Raw genomic sequence first — 23,150 nt, 5'->3', positions numbered from 1 at the left:
GCTCTCCACTTGCCTGGATGAGTGCAGCTCCAACAACACTCAAGAAGCTTAACACCATCCAGAACAAAGCAGCCCACTTGATTGGCACCCCATCCACCACCTTAAACATTCACTCCCTCCACCACTGGCGCAACGTGGCTGCAGTGTATACCATCTACAAGATGCACTGCAGCAACTTGCCAAGGCTTCTTCGGCAGCACCTCCCAAACCCGCGACTTCTACCATCTAGAAGGACAAGGGCAGCAGGTGCATGGGAACACCACCACCTCCAAGTTCCCCTCCAAGTCACATACCATCCTTCATCATCACCAGGTCAAAATCCTGGAACATCCTCCCTAACAGCACTATGGGAGTACCTTCACCGCACGGACTGCAGCGGCTCAAGAAGATGGTTCACCACCACCTTCTCAAGGGCAATTAAGGATGGGCAATAAATGCTAGCCTTGCCAGGGACGCCCACATCCCGGGAATGAATTTAAAAAATACTGTATCCCAAAATGTTATTTTCTGAAAGAAGACTATCTCATTTGCATTTGAATGAGTGAACTTTTCTGTCGAAATAGCTTTGTGTCCTGAAATATTTGCCTTCCAACACTAACAAGAGTGCGGATGGCAAGACGGGCACAAAAGACTGCCAAGACAGATAAAAAGATTAAAAACATCTAGGAACGATTCACTATCTGCTGGAGTTAGACTCCATAGCTGCACTGGTCCCTTTATGGGCCTCCAAGTTTGAGGGTTATGTGAGGACCATAAATCACATCATTACCAGGGTCCTCTACAACACTGATTACCAGCTCTGTAGGAATAATTCGTAATAATGTCATAAATCCAGCAATTTCACGATCACCATTAAGTTGAATGGGGAGCCTAATGAGGAGAACAAACATTTATCGGCTTTGGCGAGACGAACGACGGAATGGCGCAAATCATGCAGAAATTTGCGGAGTATTGGAACGGATCGTGTGTCTCTTTCACTCTGCCAATTGCTGTATTTTTTAGGAATGAATAATGCTGAGTGCCATTAACGCATCATTCGAATGGCATGAATTCCCGACAATTTCTAGCCCATTATGTCAGCTAATGTACAAAAGAGCCTCAGCAGAAAAAAAAACACACAATGTCTTGTGGCTATAAAGGGAAAATTCTGACTAACCGCAACAAGACCGAAATGTAACATCTTACTTTGTTTCCTTAAGGTGGTCTTTTCTTTATTTTTCATAGTAGATGTCACTTATTTCGAAAAATCTGAATTTGGTTCAGGTAAAAGCAGTTTGGATTTAGCTATTCCTGTTCCTTTATGTTAAAAAAAAAAATGCCAAATATCCCCTCCCCTGCCCACACATTTTATTAGGCCTGTGACCAATCATGGGGTATGTTCGCAGTCTTTGTTCAATACTTGCTATAACAAATACAACCATTCCACTAAAATGGATGTACAGAACTCTGTGGCAATCGCCGGAAATAAATTACTGAAGAACTTTGCAGTGCAGAAATGAAACCACTGTTGTAGGATTTAAGGAATATAATTACACAACATTCTGCATAGTTACCCTACATTAGATTTTCTCTTTAACACAAAACTCTAGCCTTTGTATTAAACATCAAGTGAGTAAAACTTCCAGTAATTCACGAAGTATTAAGTTCCCCCAGATGTTCACATTCCTCTTTTTGTTGCTAAAAATGATTCTTTAAGGTATATCACATGTAGTTCATTTCTCTTATTAATGGGGAAGTGGTTGCAAAATGGTTCCATACCATCTGACAACAATTTTTAGTAAAATTAGTATGAGGTGGATCTAATGGCAGTAACCATTGGAGACACAAATGAAGCATGGTATATTTTAGTAGAAGGTCATTCTTAGTAGCAGAAGCATGAACTAAGCATTTGAAGAACTGGCAGAATCATTTGAAATACAATTAAAATTTTCCTCTTCTAATTTTAAAATATGCCTTGGGGCATTCATTTGAGACTTGATTCGCAGCCGTGAAAACACTATTCATATGGTAATCTGATTAATAAGTTTTGTGCTTTGGGAAATAGATTGATGTTGTAAGGACAATGGATAAAAATGAGGCTCTCCTGTAGAACTTGAGGCCTAGCTGTAATAGTTTACATGGGGTGAACAGCGATAGGTTTGTGTCGTAAGTGGGAATTTTTTTTAAAAATTCATTCGTGGGATGTGGGCATCACTGGCAAGGCCCATCCCTAGTTGCCCTTGAGAAGGTGGTGGTGAGCCGCTTTCTTCAACCGCTGTAGTCCATGTGGCGAGGGCACTCTCACAGTGCTGTAAGGTAGGGAGTTCCAGGATTTTGACCCAGCGACGATGGAGGAACAGCGATATATTTCCAAGTCAGGATGGTGTGTGACTTGGAGGGGAACTTGGAGGTGGTGGTGTTCCCATACGCCTGCTGCCCTTGTCCTTCTAGGTGGAAGAGGTCGGTTTGGGAGGTGCAGCTGAAGAAGCCTTGGTGAGTTGCTGCAGTGCATCTTGTAGTTGGTACACACTGCAGCCACGGTATGCCAGTGGTGGAGGGAGTGAATGTTTAAGGTGGTGGATGGGGTGCCAATCAAGTGAGCTACTTTGTCCTGGATGGTGTTGAGCTTCTTGAGTGTTGTTGGAGCTGCACTCATCTAGGCAAGTGGAGAGTATTACATCACACTCCTTACTTGTGCCTTGTAGATAGTGGAAAGGCTTTGGGGACTCAGGAGGTGAGACACTTGCCGCAGAATACCCAGCCTCTGACCAGCTCTTGTAGCCACAGCATTTAGGTGGCTGGTCCAGTTAAGTTTCTGGTCAATGGTGACTCCCAGGATGTTGATGGTGGGGGATTCAGCGAAGGTAATGCCCTTGAATGTCAAGAGGAAGTGATTAGACTCTCGCTTGTTGGAGATAGTCATTGCCTAGCACTTGTGTGGCACGAATGTTACCTGCCACTTATCAGCCCAAGCCTGAACGTCGTCCAGGTCTTGTTACATGCGGGCATAGACTGCTTCATTATCTGTGGAGTTGCAAATGGCACGGAACATTGTGCAGTCATCAGCGAACATCCATTTCTGACCTTATGTTGGCGGGAAGGTCATTGATGAAGCAGCTGAAGATGGTTGGGCCTAGGACACTTCTCTGAGGAACTCCTGCAGCGATGTCCTGGCTGAGAGGATTGACCTCCAGCCACCACAACCATCTTCCTTTGTGCTAGGTATGACTCCAGCCAGTGGAGAGTTTTCCCCCCCTGATTCCCATTGACTTCAGTTTTACTAGGGCTCCTTGATGCCACACTCGGTCAAATGCTGCCTTGATGTCAAGGGCAGTCACTCTCACCTCACCTCTGCAATTCAGCTCCTTTGCCCATGTATGGACCAAGGCTGTAATGAGGTCGGGAGCCAAGTGGTCCTGGCAGAACCCAAACTATGCATCAGTGAGCAGGTTATTGGTGAGTAAGTGCCGCTTGATCGCACTGTCTACGACATCTTCCATCACTTTGCTGACGATCGAGAGTAGACTGATGGGGCGGTAATCGGCCGGATTGGATTTGTCCTGCTTTTTGTGGACAGGACATACCTGGGCAGCTTTCCACAGTGTCAGATAGATGCCAGTGTTGTAGCTGTACTGGAACGGCTTGGCTAGAGGCGCAGCTAGTTCTGGAGCACAAGTCTTCAGCACATCAGCCAGGATGTTGCCGGGGCTCATAGCCTTTGCTGTATCCAGTGCACTCAGCCATTTCTTGATATTACGTGGAGTGAATCGAATTGGCTGAAGACTGGCTTCTGTGATGGTGGGGACCAGAGGAGGATTATGATCATCCACTCGGCCCTTCTGGCTGGAGATGATTGCCTTGTCTTTTGCACTCACGCGCTGGGCTCCACCATCATTGAGGATGGGGATATTCATGGAGCCGCCTCCTCCCATTAGTTGTTTAATGGTCCACCACCTTTCACGACTGGATGTGGTAGGACTGCAGAGCTTTGATCTGATCTGTTGATTGTGGAATCGCTTAGCCCTGCCTATAGCATGCTGCTTCCTCTTTTTAGCATGCATGTAGTCCCGTGTTGCAGCTTCCCCAGGTTGGCACTCATTTTTAGATACACCTGGTGCTGCTCCTGGCATGCTCTTCTACACTCCTTATTGAACCAGGGTTGGTCCCCTGGCTTGATGGTAATGGTAGAGTGAGGGATATGCCAGGCCATGAGGTTACAGATTGTGGTGGAATACAATTCTGCTGCTGCTGATGGCCCACAGCGCCTCATGGATGCCCAGTTTTGAGCTGCTAGATCTGTTCTGAATCTGTCCCATTTAGCATGGTGGTAGTGCCACACAACACGATGGAGGGTGTCCTCAGTGTGAAGATGGGACTTCGTCTCCACAATGACTGTGTGGTGGTCACTGCTACCAATGCGGTCATGGACAGCTGCATCTGCGACAGGTAGATTGGTGAGGACGAGGTCAAGTAGGTTTTTCCCTCGTGTTGGTTCTCTCACCACCTGCCGCAGGCCCAGGCTGGCAGTTATGTCCTTCAGGACTCGGCCAGCTCAGTCAGTAGTGGCGCTACCAAGCCACTGCTTGGTGATGGACATTGAATCCTCCACCCAGAGTACCCAGTGCTTCTTCCAAGTGGTGTTCAACATGGAGGAGTACTGATTCATCAGATGAAGGAGGACAGTAGGTGGTAATCAGCAGGAGGTTTCCTTGCCCACGCTTGACCTGAAGCCATGAAACTTCATGGGGTCCGGAGTCAATGTTGAGGACTCGCAAGGGCCACTCTCCTTCCCGACTGTATACCACTGTGCTGCTACCCCTGGTGGGTCTGTCCTGCCAGTGAGACAAGACTTACCCAGGGATGGTGATGGAGGAGTTTGGGACATTGGCTGAAAGGTATGATTCTGTGAGTAAGACTATGGCAGGCTGTTGCTTGACAGCTCTCCGAATTTTGGCACAAGTCCCCAGATGTTGGTGAGGAGGACTTTGCAGGGTCAACTGGGCTGGGTGTGCCATTGTTGTGTCCGTAGCCAGTGCAGCGGTCGATGCTGGGTGGTCCGTCCGGTTTTATTCTTGTAGTGGTTAGTTACAACCGAGTGGCTTGCTTGGCCATTTCAGAGGGCAGTTAAAAGTCAAGCACATTGCTGTGGGGTCTGGAGTCACATATAGGCTGGGACAGCAGATTTCCTTCCCTAAAGGACATTAGTGAACCAGATGGGTTTTTACGACAATCCGATAGTTTCTTGGTCACCATTACTGATACTAGCTTTTTAATTCCAGATTTATTTAATTAACTGAATTTAAATTCCCCAGCTGCCGTGGTGGGATTTGAACTACACGGCGCTGGATTCTTTGTCCAGGCCTCTGGTTACCAATCCAGTAACATAACCACTATGGTTACCAATCCAGTAACATAACCACTATGCTACCGTTCCTCAATGCTGTTTGTGCTTCTCAGTTTTAATTTGAAGTGAGCTCTACAGTAACAAGAACATGCACCAAGCAGCTGTGTAAAATATACAAAGTAAAATTACTTTAAATACTGAGGACAAAAGATCTCCACCCTCTCCCAAAAAGAACTGAACCTGTTTTTATTCTTTTTCAAGAATTTTTACAATTCCATATATTTGCAATTCCAGGTTTGAATAGTGAACATAAGATCACAGGAATTGTATTTTTGATTCTGTACTCAGTAGGTTCCAGAATTTCCTCTGTGGTATGTTTAGAGCAGTGACAAGAATGAAAGAGAGCTGGTGTGTAAGACAGGTCAATGGGGCAGGAAGGACAACCCACTTCCCCTTTTTTAAATGTACCGTTGAAGAAATATGCAGCATGCCAAGTTTCCAAGACGGGAACTTCCCAGTTTTTCCTGAGGGCACTGTACACTTCTTGAGTGTCTGGCAATGACTTCAGTAAAGTACACAGAGTTGTAATTTATTTTGTGTGAAATTTTTTGAATTAGCTCTGTATCAAGTTTTTTAAAGCAGGGGAAATATTTCATCTTAATTTGTATGTTATTGATTTTTTTTGTGTCGGTGCTGGGGAATGGAACACTTGGTGCTTATCGCTGACATCTGTTGCCTACTCAGGTGAGGTATAACAGGGTTAGACACAGAATAAGCTTCCTCTACTCTGTACACTTTGTTCTAGAAATTCATAAATATTATATATACACACACACACACATATGTAGGTTAACACTCCATTTTGCATTAACTATATTGAGTACACAGGCTGTTGATGTCTCCATGGCATCAGCTGCCAACAAAAGAAATGGATAATAATAGATTAAAACACACCACAAACTAGGTATGTATGTATAAATAGATACATGGAGAGATGTATATCATGGCCTAGAGTTTCCATTAGTTATTAGCCTGAAATCAGCCAAATCAGTGTAAAAGATCAGGGAATTTTAAGCACAAATTACGTCGAGTGCAAGTCGAGTTTCCGCGATCTTTAATGCTGGCTTAAAAATCATTGCACTGGAAGCTGGCCCAGCCCTCAGATTGAAATAATGAGCATGGCGAGTTTTGACCGATTGCGTCCGCTCGAGGAGGCTCTTCAAATTAAGAGTGTTTTTTTTGGGAGCACAGGCACGTTTTAAAATATAATATTTAATTTACTAAGAAACTGACTAATGTACACCAATGAAACTAGTAAATGGTTCAGTATAGATTTTTTTAAAAGTCATTTTCAGTTATTTAAAATCAGGTTACTTGCAGATGGTGGACTAGACACTGATTAAAAATGATTGTGATTAAACCCATTTTCAGCTGTATTAATAAAACGGCACCAGATTACCACTCTTTAATATATCAAGGAATATTTTTAATGCAAGGAAAAAAAATGTTTTATTACACTGCCCAATTGCGACGATTCATGGCAGATGATTTTAAGTTTGTGATTATGCAAATTAATTCGAGTGAAAACAAACCATAAAATCGCTTTCGAAAGAACAGTGCAATTTCAACCACAAATTGCGCTAAGATTGCCAATTGCGCCCAAAGCGGAAACTCTAGCCCCAAGATGATAATTTTGTCTGAGGCGTCAGATGGCAGTTGTAACCTGCTTGAGATTTTGGTCCAGTGATATAAGATGTCCTTTGTACCTCTTGTACTCACTCTTTGTCCATTATCTTCTGTATAATCACAGGAGATCCAGTCTACTGAATCAAACTTACCACATATTTGGACCCCTGATCTTCAACAATTCTAGTTTCTGGTATTTCAAAGAGCAGCCGGATTGGCTTCACCTTCTTATTCACCGTGTTCCAGTACTGCAACTGTTGCTGTGTGGTCAGTGTGGCTTCTGGGACCGCAGTGCTGTAAGGGGCTAAGAAAGGGAGAAAAATCTAGTTTGGTTTTAACTTATTGCCACATCAGTAAAACATTCAACTTGCAACTTTTTACTATTGGCTTGGAATCAACCCAGTAACACCATCAATAATAGTCCAGTTCTTTGTTGTGTTGGATGATGATAGAATATTTATTGCAGATATTGTGGCAGAACCACTGAATGACTCTGGCTAACTGTATATAATTCTCTTATGATGGTCGAACACCGGCCTAAACCTGTACCATTGTGTTAGGCATTACTGTGTTTTGTATATAGAGTTTGCATGTAGGGGGCGTGGCCCCTTTAAGAGCGCAGGAAAACGCAGGCAAACGCGATGACGTCACGTCGCAAACCACAGGACTGCAGTCCTCGTGGCATCGCCGTTGAGTAAAGACCTGTTTAACTATTCTCTGGTGTCGATCTCCGTTATTCGTAGGAATTCGTTAATTCCTACATTGGTGACCCCGTTTTTGTGAACGTTTTCACAAAAGAAGAGCACAGCATGGAAGCAAATGCCGTTTTGCTAAAGCTACCACAGTTCTGGGAGCAGCAAGTGCCCTCGTGGTTTATTCAGGTCGAGGCCCAGTTCGCCCTAAGGAACATCGATGCGGATCAGACCAAGTATCTTTACGTGGTCTCCGCACTCGACAGCTCTACCGCCTCTCGGATCGTCAGCCTCCTCGAAAACCCCCCAACGGAGCGCAAGTATGAAACCCTCAAAGCGCGGTTACTGCAGATTTTCGGGCTCACAAAATCGGAGCGCGCCCGTCGATTACTCGCTATGCCCGGGCTCGGGGACTCCAAGCCTTCACAGTTGATGAGCCAAACGCTCACACTCCTGGGCTCAGAACGGGAATGTTTTCTATTCCACGAGATTTTCCTCAGCCAACTGCCCTGGCCAGATCTGAAGTTGAAGACTGCACAACACTCGCTGCGGAGGCTGACAAAATTTTCGCTGTAACTCGGCAGTACTGTGCCGCCACGAGGCACCCATCCCCCGCAGACGCCGCCACAGCTCGTCAGCCTGCTGGGCTGTGCTTCTTCCATGCGCAGTTCGGCGCGAAGGCGAAGCGTTGCCGCCCTCCCTGCAGTTTTCCCCAACAAAAGAACTGACACTACGACCACCGAGGGACGGGTTTAACAGGCACCCCGCGGCCGTGATGGCGATCGGCAACGTGGGAAAATTGCTGTTCATCACCGATACTCTCTCCGGTCGTCGTTTTCTGTGCGACACCGGAGCGCAGTGCAGCATTTTACCCGCGTCCGCCCTCGATGTGCAGACAGGGAAATCACGGCCCCACCCTGGAAGCGGCCAATGGCGGAGGAATTCGGACCTTTGGCAGACGGCGAGTGGAGGTGTGCCTCGGGGGGGCAACGTTTTCACTGGGAGTTTGTTACGGCCAAAGTTTCCCAGCCCCTCCTCGGCGCGGATTTCTTGTGCGCCAACAGCCTCCTGGTCGATGTTAGGAACCGGCGGCTGATCAACGCAGCAACTTTTCATTCTCTTCCGTGTAACACTACGTCGCGCACCGTCTGTGCGTTCCCGACTCCTGATGAGTTCGCTCGCCTGCTCGGCAAATTCCCCGACCTGACAAGACCTACGTTCTCCTCCACAGCCACGAAACATGGTGTGGAACACCACATCATCACCACCAACGGCCCCCCGGTCTACGCGTGGGCCCGGCGCCCGGCAAGCTGGCGGTCGCAAAGGCGGAGTTCGCAACCATGGAATGGTTAGGGATTATTTGCCGGTCAAATAGTCCCTGGTCTTCACCCTTCCACATTGTCCCGAAGCCTGGCAGCGGATGGCGGCCATGCGGCGACTATCGACAACTAAACAACGCCACCACTCCTGATCGGTACCCGATCCCCCATATCCAGGATTTCTCTGCCCATTTGGCAGGGAACACAGTGTTCTCAAAAGTCGACCTCGTCCGGGGCTACCACCAGGTCCCAGTTCATCCACAAGACGTCCAGAAGACCGCAGTCATCACCCCATTCGGCCTCATCGAGTTTTTACGGATGCCGTTTGGGTTAAAGAACGCCGCCCAGGCTTTCCAATGCCTGATGGACTCCATGCTGCGGGACCTCAAGTTCCTCTTCGTCTACCTGGACGATATTCTAATTGCCAGTCCTACGAAGGAAGAACATACCCGTCACCTACGCACCCTTTTTCGACGCCTCAGCCAACACGGCCTGATTATCAACCTGGCCAAGTGTCAGTTTGGCCTGCACCAAATTGACTTCCTGGGGCATCGCATCACCTCAGACGGAGCGGTTCCTTTACCTTCGAAGGTAGAGGCGGTGACATCCTTTCCACGCCCGCAGAACATAAAGGCCCTGCAGGAATTCCTAGGTATGGTAAACTTTTACCACCGTTTCGTGCCTAAGGCAGCACTACTCATGCAGCCCCTGTACGAGGCCCTCAAGGGCAAGACTGGCAAGAACCCGGTAGACTGGACGGATGACATGGCTTGAGCGTTCGCCGACACCAAAAGCGCCTTAGCCAACGCGACTATGCTGGTGCACCCGCTGCCAGGTGCCACCATAGCCCTCACCACCGACGCGTCAGACTACGCAGTCGGTGCCGTGCAACAGCAGTGGGTGAACGGGACGTGGCAGCCGTTGGCATTTTTCAGCTGTCAACTACGGCAGAACGAGAGAGCATAAAGCAAGTTCGACCGGGAGTTGCTCGCTCTTTTTCTGGCCATCCGCCATTTTCGGTTCCTTCTGGAAGGACATCCTTTCACTGCTTTTGTGGACCATAAGCTGCTGACCTTTGCAATGTCCAAGACCGCCGAACCGTGGTCAGTCCAACAGCAGCGTCAACTGACCTACATATCAGAGTTCACCACAGATATACGGCACGTGGCCGGTAAGGACAACCTGGTGGCAGACTGCCTCTCCCGCGCGATCGTCAATACGGTTCATTGGGGACCTCGACCGCCCCGTCGAGACAGCACAATCACCGAGAGGGGGTCAGCCGCCCGTCGTCGTTACAGCAGACCAAGCGCGACCGCCCGCCAGCCTCCGCCTCGAGTGTACAGGAGTCGTTTTGACAGGCTTGTCAGACCCCCTCACAGTTTGACTATGTCCGTTAAAGCGAATTCTGGGGGGGGGGGGGGGGGGGGGCACATGTGGCAGAACCACTAACTGACTCTGGCTAACTGTATATAATTCTCTTGAACAATGTTCTAACACCGGCCTAAACCTGTACCAGTGTTAAGCATTACTGTGTTTTGTATATAGAGTTTGCATGTACGGGGTGTGGCCCCTTTAAGAGCGTGGAAAAACGCGGGCAAACGCGATGACGTCACGTCGCAAACCACGGGACTGCCCAGGTAGTCCGCGTTGCATCTCCGTTGAGTAAAGACCTGTTTAACTGTTCTCTGGTGTCGCTCTCAGTTATTCGTAGGAATTAGTTAATTCTTACAATATCACATTTTCTTATGCCTGTGCCCTATCAGTCCTTAGAATCAGAAATTATAGCACAGAAGGAAGCCATTTGGCCTACTGGACTTGCACCAGTGCTAGCTCTTCAACGGAAGCTATCTATTCAAATCTCATTTCCCTGTATATATGTTTTATATTCCTTTTCAAATATTTATCCAATTCTCTTTGAAATGCTACAGACTTAGCTACTTGTAACATTTTCTGTGTTCTGATAGCATTATGTTAAAAAAATTCTTCGAACTTCTGATTTAATTCTTCTAGTGATAACCTTGGGCTTGATTTTCATTGAGGAGGCTGGACTACAACTTTCGGGGTTGTAGTCCTGCCTCCATCGAGTTGTAACCAACCTATGCGATTTTGACTTGATTGACCTTGTTGAGCCCACCCAGTGGGCTCAGCAGGCCAATTAAGGTCCACCCGGCAACAGGTGACATCACAGATTGATATTTCATCTGTCAAGACCTTTTGACAGATGAAATATCAGCATTTGACAGCTGTTTGAAGCTGTCAAACACTGACAACCTGTACTCCAGGTTAATTCCTTCCTCTCAGGATGATTTAGAGATCTCCCCAGAACAGAAAGCGGAATGCTGGAACTTTTGACAGCTCGCGGCCATTCTGCTTTCTGTGCCGGTGAGATGAGGGGCTCCCAAGACCTGAAGGAAGGAAGGCTGTAAAGGTAAGTACATGTAAGTAAAACTTCTTTAAACACTTTACACACACCAAACACACTTACCTCTTCACTCATGCACCCATCACTCACCTGAACACCAGACATCTCGACCCCTCCAAGCCCTTCATCCCGACGGCCCACCTCGCTAACTTGGCATGGTTTGGAGCCGTCGGGAATCCCACATTTCACCAATGAAAATAGGGATTAGGCTAAAAACTGCCTGTTAACTACCTGTTAACAGGCAGTTAATTGGCACTAATCCCCTTCCTGCCTCGGGGAGGCGGGTCCCAGTGTGGGTCAGGTACCCGCCTCCTTTGAAACTGGCATGGAGACTGGTTGGGGGCGGGATGGGTTCGTGCCCCCCCGATTTCGGGATTTTAACCCCCCACAGCCCAATGATTGTTACTAATTTGCCACAGTGGGAAAATCTTTCACAATTTAACCTTTTAAAACCTTTCATAATTTTGAAAATCTGTGTTAGATCCCTCCCTTAACCATCTCTGTTCCAGTGAGTAAAAAGAAAGTTTTTGAGCCTTTCTTTCTCTCATTTCTGGCATGATTCTAGTGAATCTTCCATGGTTTTAATATCCTTTCTATAATGGGGTGCCTAAAACTGCACACAATATTTCATCTGTGTCTAACTAATGTCTTGTAAAATTCAACATAATTTCCTTTTATATTCAATGCCCTTGTATAAAATTCAGAATCTCTTACCTTTTTAATGGCCTTTTCTACACCTTTAAAGATCTTTTTATCCACACTCCTGGATCCTTCCTAACTCAGCAGGTAGGATTTTCTGCTCCTGCAGTCACAGCCACGATTTTCCATCCATTAAACTGAATAGGTGGAAAACCAGAGGCAGAAAAACCCGGCAAGTCTGTTGTTTTAACATGCTGTACCCAACATGCTGCCCTGTCTATTCCAGGTTTAGGGAGAATAGTTCACTCATGTTTAATGTCTTGTGCTGTTTTACTCAGGATAAAACTGAGCACAAGAAGCCAGCGAAATCATAGAATAGTACAGCACAGAATGAGGCCATTCGGCCCATCAAGTCTGCACCGGCTCTTTCGAAGAGCAATCCAGTTAGTCCCACTCCGAGAATATTTCGACCTATATCTTGATTGAGTTGGAAAGCATTCAAATTGTTCAACATCTTTACAATAACACAACTTAGCATTAAATGTAGTAGTGAAAATATATTTTTATGTGATTGGTTACACCACCTCTTTTACCTGCTTTGTTTTGTGGTGAAACTCCACCCACTGTGTTGCACCCTTGTGCACAGATAACTGTGCTTCCAGTACCAGTACCACTTTCTTCCATATTAGGCTTTTTATTGCAAAATGCTGCTGAACGTTCATTGTTCACTAATGAATTTTGTTGTTTGCTAATCTGATCATTTTTGTCATCTTCCATTGCTGCAACAATCTGTAACAAGTAAAAGCACAAGGTTATATTTTTGAATTTGTCTGTTCTAAGAGATCCTATGGATGACATTAACTAACTGTAAAGGTTGCTGAGGTGTAGATGAGTTGTGTTATTGGATGCAGTATTTTTACAGTAGTATGTTTCCTAAGCCCAAGTCCTAATTTGGAGGATTTGTTGTTTGTACTCATCTAAAAGAATGAACAAAAGACAAGGGCCTAGAAATTCAGTGGGCTGTGCCACCTGTTAGCGCCCTAAGAGGGCACTTAGTGGGTTTTGCGCCACTGGCCACGCCTCCCGCTAAATTTAGCGGGACGCTAATGGCGGCGCTAGCCGTTGGCGCAGCGCCCCGAACGCAAAATTTAGTAGCACCCACTGCTTTAACGCCGGTCGCAATTTGCGACTGGTTCAGGGGGGCCTACCTGCGGCGGTAGAGACGCCGAGGTGTGGGGCGGCCATTTATTTTGCTGGCTGCCTGCCAGCACCTCCCCGCGCCGCCGTCCCCGGCCTCCTGAGCACCCCCCCGCGGAGTGCCGGCTGTGTCCCAAGAGCCCGGCACTTCTCCTCGGTGCCGGGCTCTTTTGCCGGCACTCGCGCTCTTTGAGCGCGCTGCAGCAGGCCCCTCCACTTTAAGGGGAGGAAGGCCTGCAGTACGCCGTGCCGCAGCGTGTGGCACTGCAGCACGTTGTGCTGCGATTTTCAGTTGCAGCGCCCCAAGAGGGATGCGGGGCGCCTCAAGTAGCGCCGCGCTTCCATCTGGGGCGCTGAAAGTGAATTTGCAGCGGGCGGCCGCGACTCCTTCCGGGGCGGTACTTCCGGTGCCTTGGGCAAGACTGGCGCCCTAGGCCAAGCACTTTTATTCTCAGAAATGTCTCAAGGTGCTTAACATTTAAAGAATTCCTTTGAACTGAACTGAGGCAAGTGTGACAGTTATTTTGTGCACATTTTGAGCTGGCTGAAATTTGGAGGGCAAGTGGCATCGGGTCACCCGATTGGTACTCACAGCTTGCCATGATTATGATGAGGCTCAAGGACATATTTAGCATGGTCCTCAGGCCTTGCCGTTTTGGCGCGCCCTAGCTGTGCACCGCATGAATCATGCCTGGTTTTTGGCGCTAATGAATTTAGGACCCTCTGTTTCTCAAATATTCCTTGAGACATGGAGGGTCCTAAATTCATTAGCTCCAAGAGAAATCACTAATTTCTCTCAATGTTTCCCATAGTTTCATGCTTGTTTCATTGCCTGTTCTTTACTCAAGCACTTTACAAGTCATTCTATTTCTTTTCCTTCATGTGTGTATTTTTTTCCCCACTCCTTTCCTTTTGTTCTGTTCCCGTTTAACTGCTGGTCATCTGTAAGATCTTCCTCTTGGCTCTCAGTATCCAAGCAAGTGGACAATAATTGGCTAAATGAAGGGATGATTTTTAGCCAATTGAAATCTCAAATTCTGAAAATTGATATATGAGAATGTCATGTACATCACTGGGTTAATCTTAGACTTCTAAAACCCATTAAACCCAGAAGAAATGCTGCCAAGTTAGTGAACTATTCAATGGTTCCCAAAGTCTAATTGCAACTGGACATGCAACCTTGCCTATGGTGCGCTAAAGGTTTATAAATATTTTGATCAGCAGAAATCCTGAGATTGAATCCTGGAGTACTCTACAACATCCTCCTTTATCCTATTTTAGAGACAAATCTCTTGTGAAGCATTTTATCAAATGTCTTCTGAAAGCCTAGATGTCTAAACATCCATTACATTGCACTTGTCTACCAAGTCAGTTACATCCTCGAGGTTGGGCTGGGAATAACTGTCTTTACTCTTGTTAAATATGCTTGATTTGCTTCCTTTTTGATAGGCTCCAGTGTTTTTCCTACAATAGATGACAAGCAAGCAGGTAATTATCCTGGAATCAGGTTTTCAAAAATGCAAACATTAGTTATGTTATGAACAATATCTTTTAATTTAATGAGCTGTAAAACATTTCAGCTACAAATCCCTCAAATATTTTCTTATGAATATTTAACAGCTTCAGATTTTCTTAAATGGCCATTTTGGTACTAATTTGTATTTTCTCCAAGAATTTAAAAATGCATCTCTTACCTTTTATATGAGGACTTTGATTAAGCAGGTGGTGATGAGCAAGTCTGGTTATGCAGCATCGGACTTAGAGATCTAAAACATTAAGCTGACTGACACATTGCAAACTGCCCTGTGCAAGTCCTTCTACCAGGTTGAAGGCAGATGTCTGTCTAATAGTTGATGAGCAAAACTTGGTATGCAGGTATTGGATACCATTAAATGGGAGCTGCATGTGTGATTGTGCACTAATATAGCCAGGGTTCTGTGCCAACCTTGATTAGGTTGTGGAGAGCCAAACAATTACTGCTGAAGCTCCATACTTTTGACTAATGACTATCATTTATGTTCATGTTGTGCTCAGATGTTATGCTACTCACCTTGTAACGTGAGGGGGATTCCCGGTACCACATGTCCTTCTAGTGTATTTGTCAAATGTCTAATGGCAAATGGTGGCTATCTTCCATGTGTGGGGGAGGGAGTGATGGGGCAGAGTGGGAGGTAAGCAGGGTTCCTTTGGGGTCTATTTGACCCCAGGATTGCATGCCTGGTCATGAGAGTAGATCTTCCCTTGCAGATTCAGTAATCCAATCTCTGAGCCAGGCAGGTTTGCCATACTCTAGGGCACTGTTGATTGCTGGGATTTTAATGTTGTTTTTCTCCATCTAATCTTAACATTTCATTTGAACCCCTTTTTAACTTTAGAATTAACTTGAAAATCTTTTACCTGTTTTCTTCTTTACACTGGCTCCCACCATCCATTTTGAGAGTGGGAACAACTTCTAAACAATAGTTTTCTTTGGTTGAAAATAAGTTTTAAAAGCTTATTTTCCAGCCAATTAAAATACCTAAACCTTAAGATTGGCCTGGTAATGGCAATGACTCAACAAAATTAATCTATCATATGTAACATTGCTTCAAAACAGGAAGTGGCTCTGCCAAATGAGAATACTTGTCAGCAGCCCCTGATGCCTGGCAGTATAAATTCATCTGTGGCACGGTAGGCAAGTACAACTAAGTCTTTACATTTTGCACACAAAGTATTTCCTGTGTTTCCACATGGATGCATATTTGACAATCTTCATGCATTTTATGTAAATACTGCTAAATAAAGCACGTTGGTAATAATCCCCTGAGGGTTCTGTAAATGTCAAGCTTAAAACCCTGAAACTTTCTTCAATGATCATGTTGAATGTGCATAGAATCTTTGAGTTATTAGGTGCTCTCCTGAGCTTTAGAGAACCAGCTACACTGAAACATTCATTAACACGATATCAATGACCTCCTAGATTGGGGTACCCAAACTACCATCACTGAGCCACTTGGAGCCTGTGAGTCCTAACAGCCTAGCCCACAAAGCTTCTACTTCTTATTTGTTAACTTGTTCTCTTTGAACTTCATGAGACTGGAAGTTTCAAATGAGCTGCTGTTAGTGTTTTGCCTTAATCGTGGATAAATCAGAGCACCAAGATCTGTTAGCACAAAGCAACTAAAGTGGTTCATGAGGGTAAAAAGCTTGGCCACACCTGTCCTAGAACATGGTAGACTGCAAGGAGACCCATGCTTTGTGGGCTGATTCTGTACTGTAAAATTCTATGTAATTACACAAACAGGCCATTTGTCCCAATAGCTCTATGCTGGTGTTTATGCTCCACAAGAGCCTCCTTTCACCTTAGCAACATGTCCTTCTATTCTGTTCTCCCTCATGCAGTTATCTAGCTTCCACTTAAATGCATCTATGCTATTCGCCTCAATCACTACATATGGTAGCGAGTTTCACATTCTCACCACTCGGAGTAAAGAAGTTTCTCCCAAATTCTTTATTGGATTTATGAGTGACTAACTTACAGTATATTTATAACCCCTAGTTTTGGACTCCGCCACACGTCTACCCTATCGAATCCCGTCATAATTTTAAAGGACCTCTATCAGATCACCTCTCAGTTTTCTAGAGAAAAGAGCCCCAGCCTGTTCTATCTTTCAAGATTTATAATCATTCCACATTCCATGTTAGAAGCCAATAGTTTGTTTGTGATTTTTCATAGCTACAGATAATGCAGTGCTGATTACAAGATCATAATGGATGAGGAAGGACATTCGGCCCATTGGATTCATCCATCCAGAGAAATCCTGATGCCCCCTCACCCATTGTTGCATTTAACTGTTTCTTAAATGATGCTGGGGATTTTGCCTCCTCTACTTTATCTGGAAGGTTAATCCACATGTTGATTACTCTGTGTGAAGAAAACATTCCTGCTATACATTGTAAATGTACCCTCGCTAGTTTAAACTTGTGTACCCTAGTTCTAATTTAATGTTCTGGATTCACTTTTTCTATACTTTTAACAATCTTATATACCTCTCTTAGATCATAGAAACATAGAAGATGATCATCCAAATTCAGTACCCTGCCCCTGCTTTCTCCCCATATCCCTTGATCCCTTTAGCCTTAAGAAATGTATCTAACTCCTTCTTGAATATATTTAATGAATTGGCCTCAACTGCCTTTTGTGGTAGAAAATTCCACAGGTTCACCACTCTCTGGGTGAAGAAATTCCTCCTCATCTGTCCTAAATGGCTCACCCCTTATCTTTAGACTGTGACCCCTGGTTCTGGGCTCCCCTGCCATCAGGAACATCCTTCCTGCATCTAGTCTGTCTAGTCCGGTTAGAATTTTATAAGTTTCAATGAGATCCCCTCTCATTCTTCTAAACTCCAGTGAATATAAGCCCAATCGACCCAATCTCTCCTCATACATCATTCCTGCCATCCCAGGTATCAGTCTGGTGAATCTTCGCTGCACTCGCTCCATGGCAAGAACATCCTTCCTCAGATAAGGCGACCAAAACTGCACACAATACTCAAGGTGTGGTCTCACTAAGGCCTTGTACAATTGCAGCAAAAAATCCTTGCTCCTGTACTCAAATCCTCTCGCTATGAAGGCCAACATACCATTTGCCTTCTTAACCGCCTGCATGCTTACCTTCAGCGACTGGTGCTGAAGGACATCCAGGTCTCGTTGCACTTCCCCTCCTCCCAATCTATTGCCATTCAGATAATAATCTGCCTTCCTGTTTTTGCCACCAAAGTGGATAACCTCACATTTATCCACATTATACTGCATCTGCCCAATCACCCAACCTGTCCAAATCATCCTGGAGTTTCTCGGCATCCTCCTCACAGCACACACGCCCACCCAGCTTTGTGTCATCTGCAAACTTGGAGATATTACATCTAGTTCCCTCGTCTAGATCATTTATATATATTGTGAATAGCTGGGGGTCCAAGGACCGATCCCTGCGGTACCCCACTTGTCACTGCCTGCCATTCGGAAAAAGACCCGTTTATTCCAACTCATTGCTTCCTGTCTGCCAACCAGTTCTTTATCCAAGTCAGTACCTTGCCCCCAATCCCATGTGCCTTAACTTTACACGCTAATCTCTTATGCGGGACCTTATCGAAAGCCTTCTGAAAGTCCAAATACACCACATCCACTGGTTCTCCCTTATCTATTCTACCAGTTACATCCTCAAAAAATTCCAGTAGATTAGTCAAGCACGATTTACCTTTTGTAAATCCATGTTGACTTTGTCCGATCCTGTCACTGTTTTCCAAGTGCTCTATTACATCTTTTATAATGGACTCTAGCATTTTCCCCACTACTGATGTCAGGCTTACCGGTCTATAATTTCCCGTTTTCTCTCTATCACCTTTTTTGAATAGTGGGGTAACATTAGCTACCCTCCAGTCCATAGGAATTGTTCCAGAGTCTATAGAATTTTGGAAGATGACCAGCAATGCATCTACTATTTCTAGGGCCACTTCCTTAAGTAACCTAGGATGTAAATCATCAGGCCTTGGGGATTTAATCGGCCTTCAATCCCATCAATTTCCCTAACACCATTTCCTTACAAATACTGATTTCTTTCAGTTCCTCCCTCTCATTAGACCCTATGTTCCCTGACATCTCTGGGAGGTTATTTGTGTCCTACTTTGTGAAGACAGAACCAAAGTATGTATTTAATTGGTCTGCCATTTCTTTGTTCCCCATTATAAATTCCCCAGATTCCGACTGCAAGGGACCTACGCTTGACTTCACCAATCTTTTTTCTCTTCACACATCTATAAAACCTTTTACAGTCAGTTTTTATGTTCCCTGAAAGCTTACTCTCATATTCTATTTTCCCTCTCTTAATTAATCCCTTTGTCCTCTTTTGTTGAATCCTAAACTGCTCCCAGTCCTCAGGTTTACTGCTTTTTCTGGCCAATTTATATGCCTTCTCCTTGGATCTTATGCTATCCCTAATTTCCCTTGTTAGCCACGGTTGAGTCACTTTTATTTTTATGCCAAACAGGGATGAACAAATTCTATAGTTCATCCATGCGATCTTTGAATGTTTGCCAGTGCCTATCCACCATCAACCCTTTAAGTAACATTCCCCAATCAATCCTACCCAACTCACACCTCAGTTTCCTTTATTTAAATTCAGGACCCTAATCTCTGAGTCAACTACTTCATTCTCCATCTTAATGAAGAATTCTATCATATTATGATCGCTCCGACCCAAGTGGCCTCGCACAACAAGATTGCTAATTAATCCTCTCATTACATAATACCCAGTCTAAGATGGCCTGATCTCTGGTTGGTTCCTCGACATTGGTCCAGGAAACCATCTTGTATACACTCCAGGAATTCTTCCTCCACAGTATGGTTACTAATTTGGTTAGCCCAATCTATATGTAGATTAAAGTCACATGAGAACTGCTGTGCCCTTATTGCACGCATCTCAATTTCCCATTTAATGCCATCCCCAACCTCCGCATTACTGTTTGGATGTCTGTATACCACTCCCACTAATGTTTTCTGCCCCTTGGTACTTCAGTTCTACCCATACAGATTCCACATCATCAGAGTTAATATCCTTCCTTACTATTGTGTTAATCTCCTCTTTAACCAGCAATGCTACCCCACCTCCTTTTCCTTTCTGCCCATCTTTCCTGAATATTGAATACCCCTGGATGTTGAATTCCCAGCCTTGGTCACCCTGGAGCCATGTCTCCGTAATCCCAATTATATCATATCCGTTTACATCTATTTGTGCAGCTAATTCATCCACCTTATTACGAATGCTCCTCGCATCAAGACACAAAGCCTTCAGGCTTGTTTTTTTATCACTTAGACCTTTTAGAATTATTATTTACTGTGGCCATGTTTGATTTAAACCCTTGATTTATCTGACTGCCACAGTTGCTTTTCTCCTTCCTGTCTTTTGCTTCTACCCTTGCTTCCCTTTCTTCTGTCTCCCTGCACAGGTTCCCAACCCCCTGCCATTTTAGTTTAAACCCTCCCCAACATCACCTCTCACACACCTCTTTTCCAGGCTAAAAAGCTCAAGTTTCTCCAGTCATTTCTCATAATTCATAACCCATTAGCCTCATCACTCTTCTTTGCACAACCTCTGGCACTTCCAAAAAATAAAAATCACACCACAGGTTGACTGGACTGTACATGGTACGCAGAGTGCAAGTTTTCTTGTCATGTCCAGTTGAGGTCACAAAACTAAATTTTTCCAAATAAAAGGATAATGCTGACAGGACTTTGGAAATGCCCAAGATATGTATTTGTACTAGGCCACAGCACCATTTTTGAAAGAACATTATTCTTTTATTTTTGAACAAACAATCCCTCCCTGAACCTACTGTAACAGTTGAAATGAAATTTGTTTTTATCCATCGGTGTACACGTTCAAACATACGTCAAGAATGGCAGTCTTATGTTTCCGTGTCAAGTGTATCCTGGGGAGCGCTTCTTTAGCCTCAGTCTGGTGTTCTGAGCCATATAGATTGATCCCCAGCCTGTGCTGCATTAGCTTATCTCAATGGGAGCAGGGAGCTACAATTGAGCTCAATGACCTTGAGCTAGAGAGGGAAACTATTTGCCAGACTTCCCACTTATGATATCCAATGACCCCTAGTGGAAAATATGCATGTATGGGCATCTACTGAAGGTGAGAGTGGGCTCAGCCCTGATAACCTAATGCTCAAGTAGCCCTTTGAGACTCACATCAAAAGAAGCCATTTGGATGTGTTGCCAGAGGGGTACCAGCACACACAGAACTATACACTGGCCTGAGGTCAGTACCTTCAAAAAGGGAAAAAAAGGGAGAAAATGGGCAAAAAAATACTATTCTGATGTAGTGGGAATCTTTTTTTTTTTTTTTTTTTAAATTGGATTAGGATAAAAGTCAGAATGCTTTTGATAAATTCTTTACTTTTTCCAGAAACACTCATTAAATATTTTTCTCCACTTCATAAAATATTACTTAAACCTGATTGATGTTGAGGTCTGGGACAAGTTACATGGACATTTTATTGAAGACATTTATATATAAAGAAAAAGATTGTAACCAGTCTTATAACATTTAATATGGATGCAGTAAGCTGCAGTAAGGAAAAAGCCACAAGACACTGCAATTAAAAAAAATCTTTAGACACCAACTTAAACACCGTTACACAATAGCAAATGCTTCTACATGTTAAATGTTACCATTAAGCCTGTGAAACTATTGCAATTGCCTTTTAAAAATAGTACAGGATTCCATTCTCTTTGGAAAAAATATACACCTGTAGTCAAGTAGCTATTAATTACATAGTACAAAGACAAATCTCCATATTAGCAATATTTTGCACATATGGGTTTGGCAAATTGTGCAGTAAAGCCACAATTTTATTTTGATAAAACAGGCTCCATTAGTTCATACTATAGCTCTCATTCAAGCAATGGAAAAATGACTGACTAAACTGTGGGAGAACATAAACCAATCATAATCGCATTTGTAAGAGTCATTCTAAAACAGACACTATTAACAGTAAATTATTTTTCTTTAATTTCTGGAAAATATTTAGTTATTAGTAATTTCACTACATGCAAGACTATTACCCACACGTGAAAATGAGAGTTTAAAATGACACTCAAGTGTCCATCAGAAGTAACATGCCCATAAAATAAATTTAAGATCTCACTAGTCACTACAAGTTCCAGATATCCTGCCACTGCCATAAATGAGACATCTCTGTACAGCTCAAAGCTGTGGGTCCCTCCCACACACGACAAAACTGCTATAACTCACCAGTTCAATAAAATGTCCTCAAAATATATTTAACAGCCCAAAATATATTAAACAGCCCAAAAGAGGACAAATGGGAGCAAGTCTGTATATTGTAAACACTGGGGGGGGGGGTGGGAGGAAGGAACATTGAAACCTTGAATTATTTTAATGCAGTATATACACATTATTGCAGTCTACAAAATAGGAAGCACTGAGTTCAAAGCACGAACTAACCTTTAATGTCTGAATTTCTTCCTGGAGCTCAAAGTAGACTCGGACTTTGCCACTGTTGTGACCTTAGAAGTAAACAACTGAAGTGCGTTCCCAGCTTTACATAACTGAAACACATTTCGGTGGATGCATGCAGTTATGATAAAGACACTGTGATTTACATGATTGGAAGAAAGACAGATGCTATGCCCTGTTACTCTAAACTAAATACATCCTGTAAGGGAGGAGTTTATGCAAAGTGAGAATGTTCTTTAGCAGATTTTTTAAAGGGACACTGTATCCATTCAAAATGTTTGCAAACCAAATGTTTGTATGTGGAGGGAGCAGAGACAGGAGGTGTTTGCATCATTTTTGTTACATTAGTATCATGTTCAAGTGGTATGATAATTAGCTTGAGGAAACTTCCATCATCATATGTGTTTCTAAAGAAAACAAAGACGTTAATCAAACACTCTTTCAGGATCTGATATCCTTTTAAATGCACAATATCTTCATGCTTTGGGAAATCTTATTTGGGGCAGAAATATAGAAGACTCATAGGTCTTTGCAGTTATTTTTCAACTGATGAAAGCCCAGTTTTTTTTAACATAATAGAATCTGTTCAATAGCTTTGATTCTGGTGAGGGAACACTGCCCCTTGCCTTGTTCTTTGCTCCCGCAATAATTTTCATAGACCTGCTGATGGCATTTAGCGACACTTCATATTGTGCAAGGGTTATTAAATCCATTGCTTATGGAAATACCCTAGTATGACTTCTAAATTAAGAACACAATAAAAGCTCAGAACAGGCAATTTTTCATCTAAAATACACCCACATACAAGATAGAACAGCTGCACATTTTGAAAGCAAACAACTAAAAC

The 23,150-nt window shown here is 44.1% G+C and overlaps 1 protein-coding gene across 3 annotated transcripts in view; it reads right to left on the bottom strand.

Moving 5' to 3' along the window:
• The window catches only part of snx20 (sorting nexin 20), a 40,690-nt gene that overhangs the window by 5,931 nt on the left and 11,609 nt on the right, over positions 1-23,150 (bottom strand). For 2 of the 3 annotated variants that reach the window (XM_085991456.1, XM_085991458.1), the window contains exons 2-3: positions 12,675-12,870; positions 7,162-7,313 (exon numbers count right to left, since the gene is read on the bottom strand). In XM_085991456.1, the coding sequence (XP_085847582.1) occupies positions 7,162-7,313; positions 12,675-12,858 (336 nt within the window). In that variant the 5' untranslated portion in view covers positions 12,859-12,870. Of the gene's footprint in view, positions 1-7,161; positions 7,314-12,674; positions 12,871-22,291; positions 22,489-23,150 lie in introns of those variants that run through there. The other variant, XM_085991457.1, reaches the window with a different exon arrangement.

The sequence above is a fragment of the Somniosus microcephalus genome, chromosome 6 (genome assembly GCF_052327205.1).
Source record: "Somniosus microcephalus isolate GS21.2 chromosome 6, FLI_Smic_1.0, whole genome shotgun sequence".
NCBI classification, from domain to species: Eukaryota; Metazoa; Chordata; class Chondrichthyes; order Squaliformes; family Somniosidae; genus Somniosus; species Somniosus microcephalus.
Note: the sequence above shows the minus strand (reverse complement) of the source record. Positions and strands in the feature narration are given on the sequence as shown.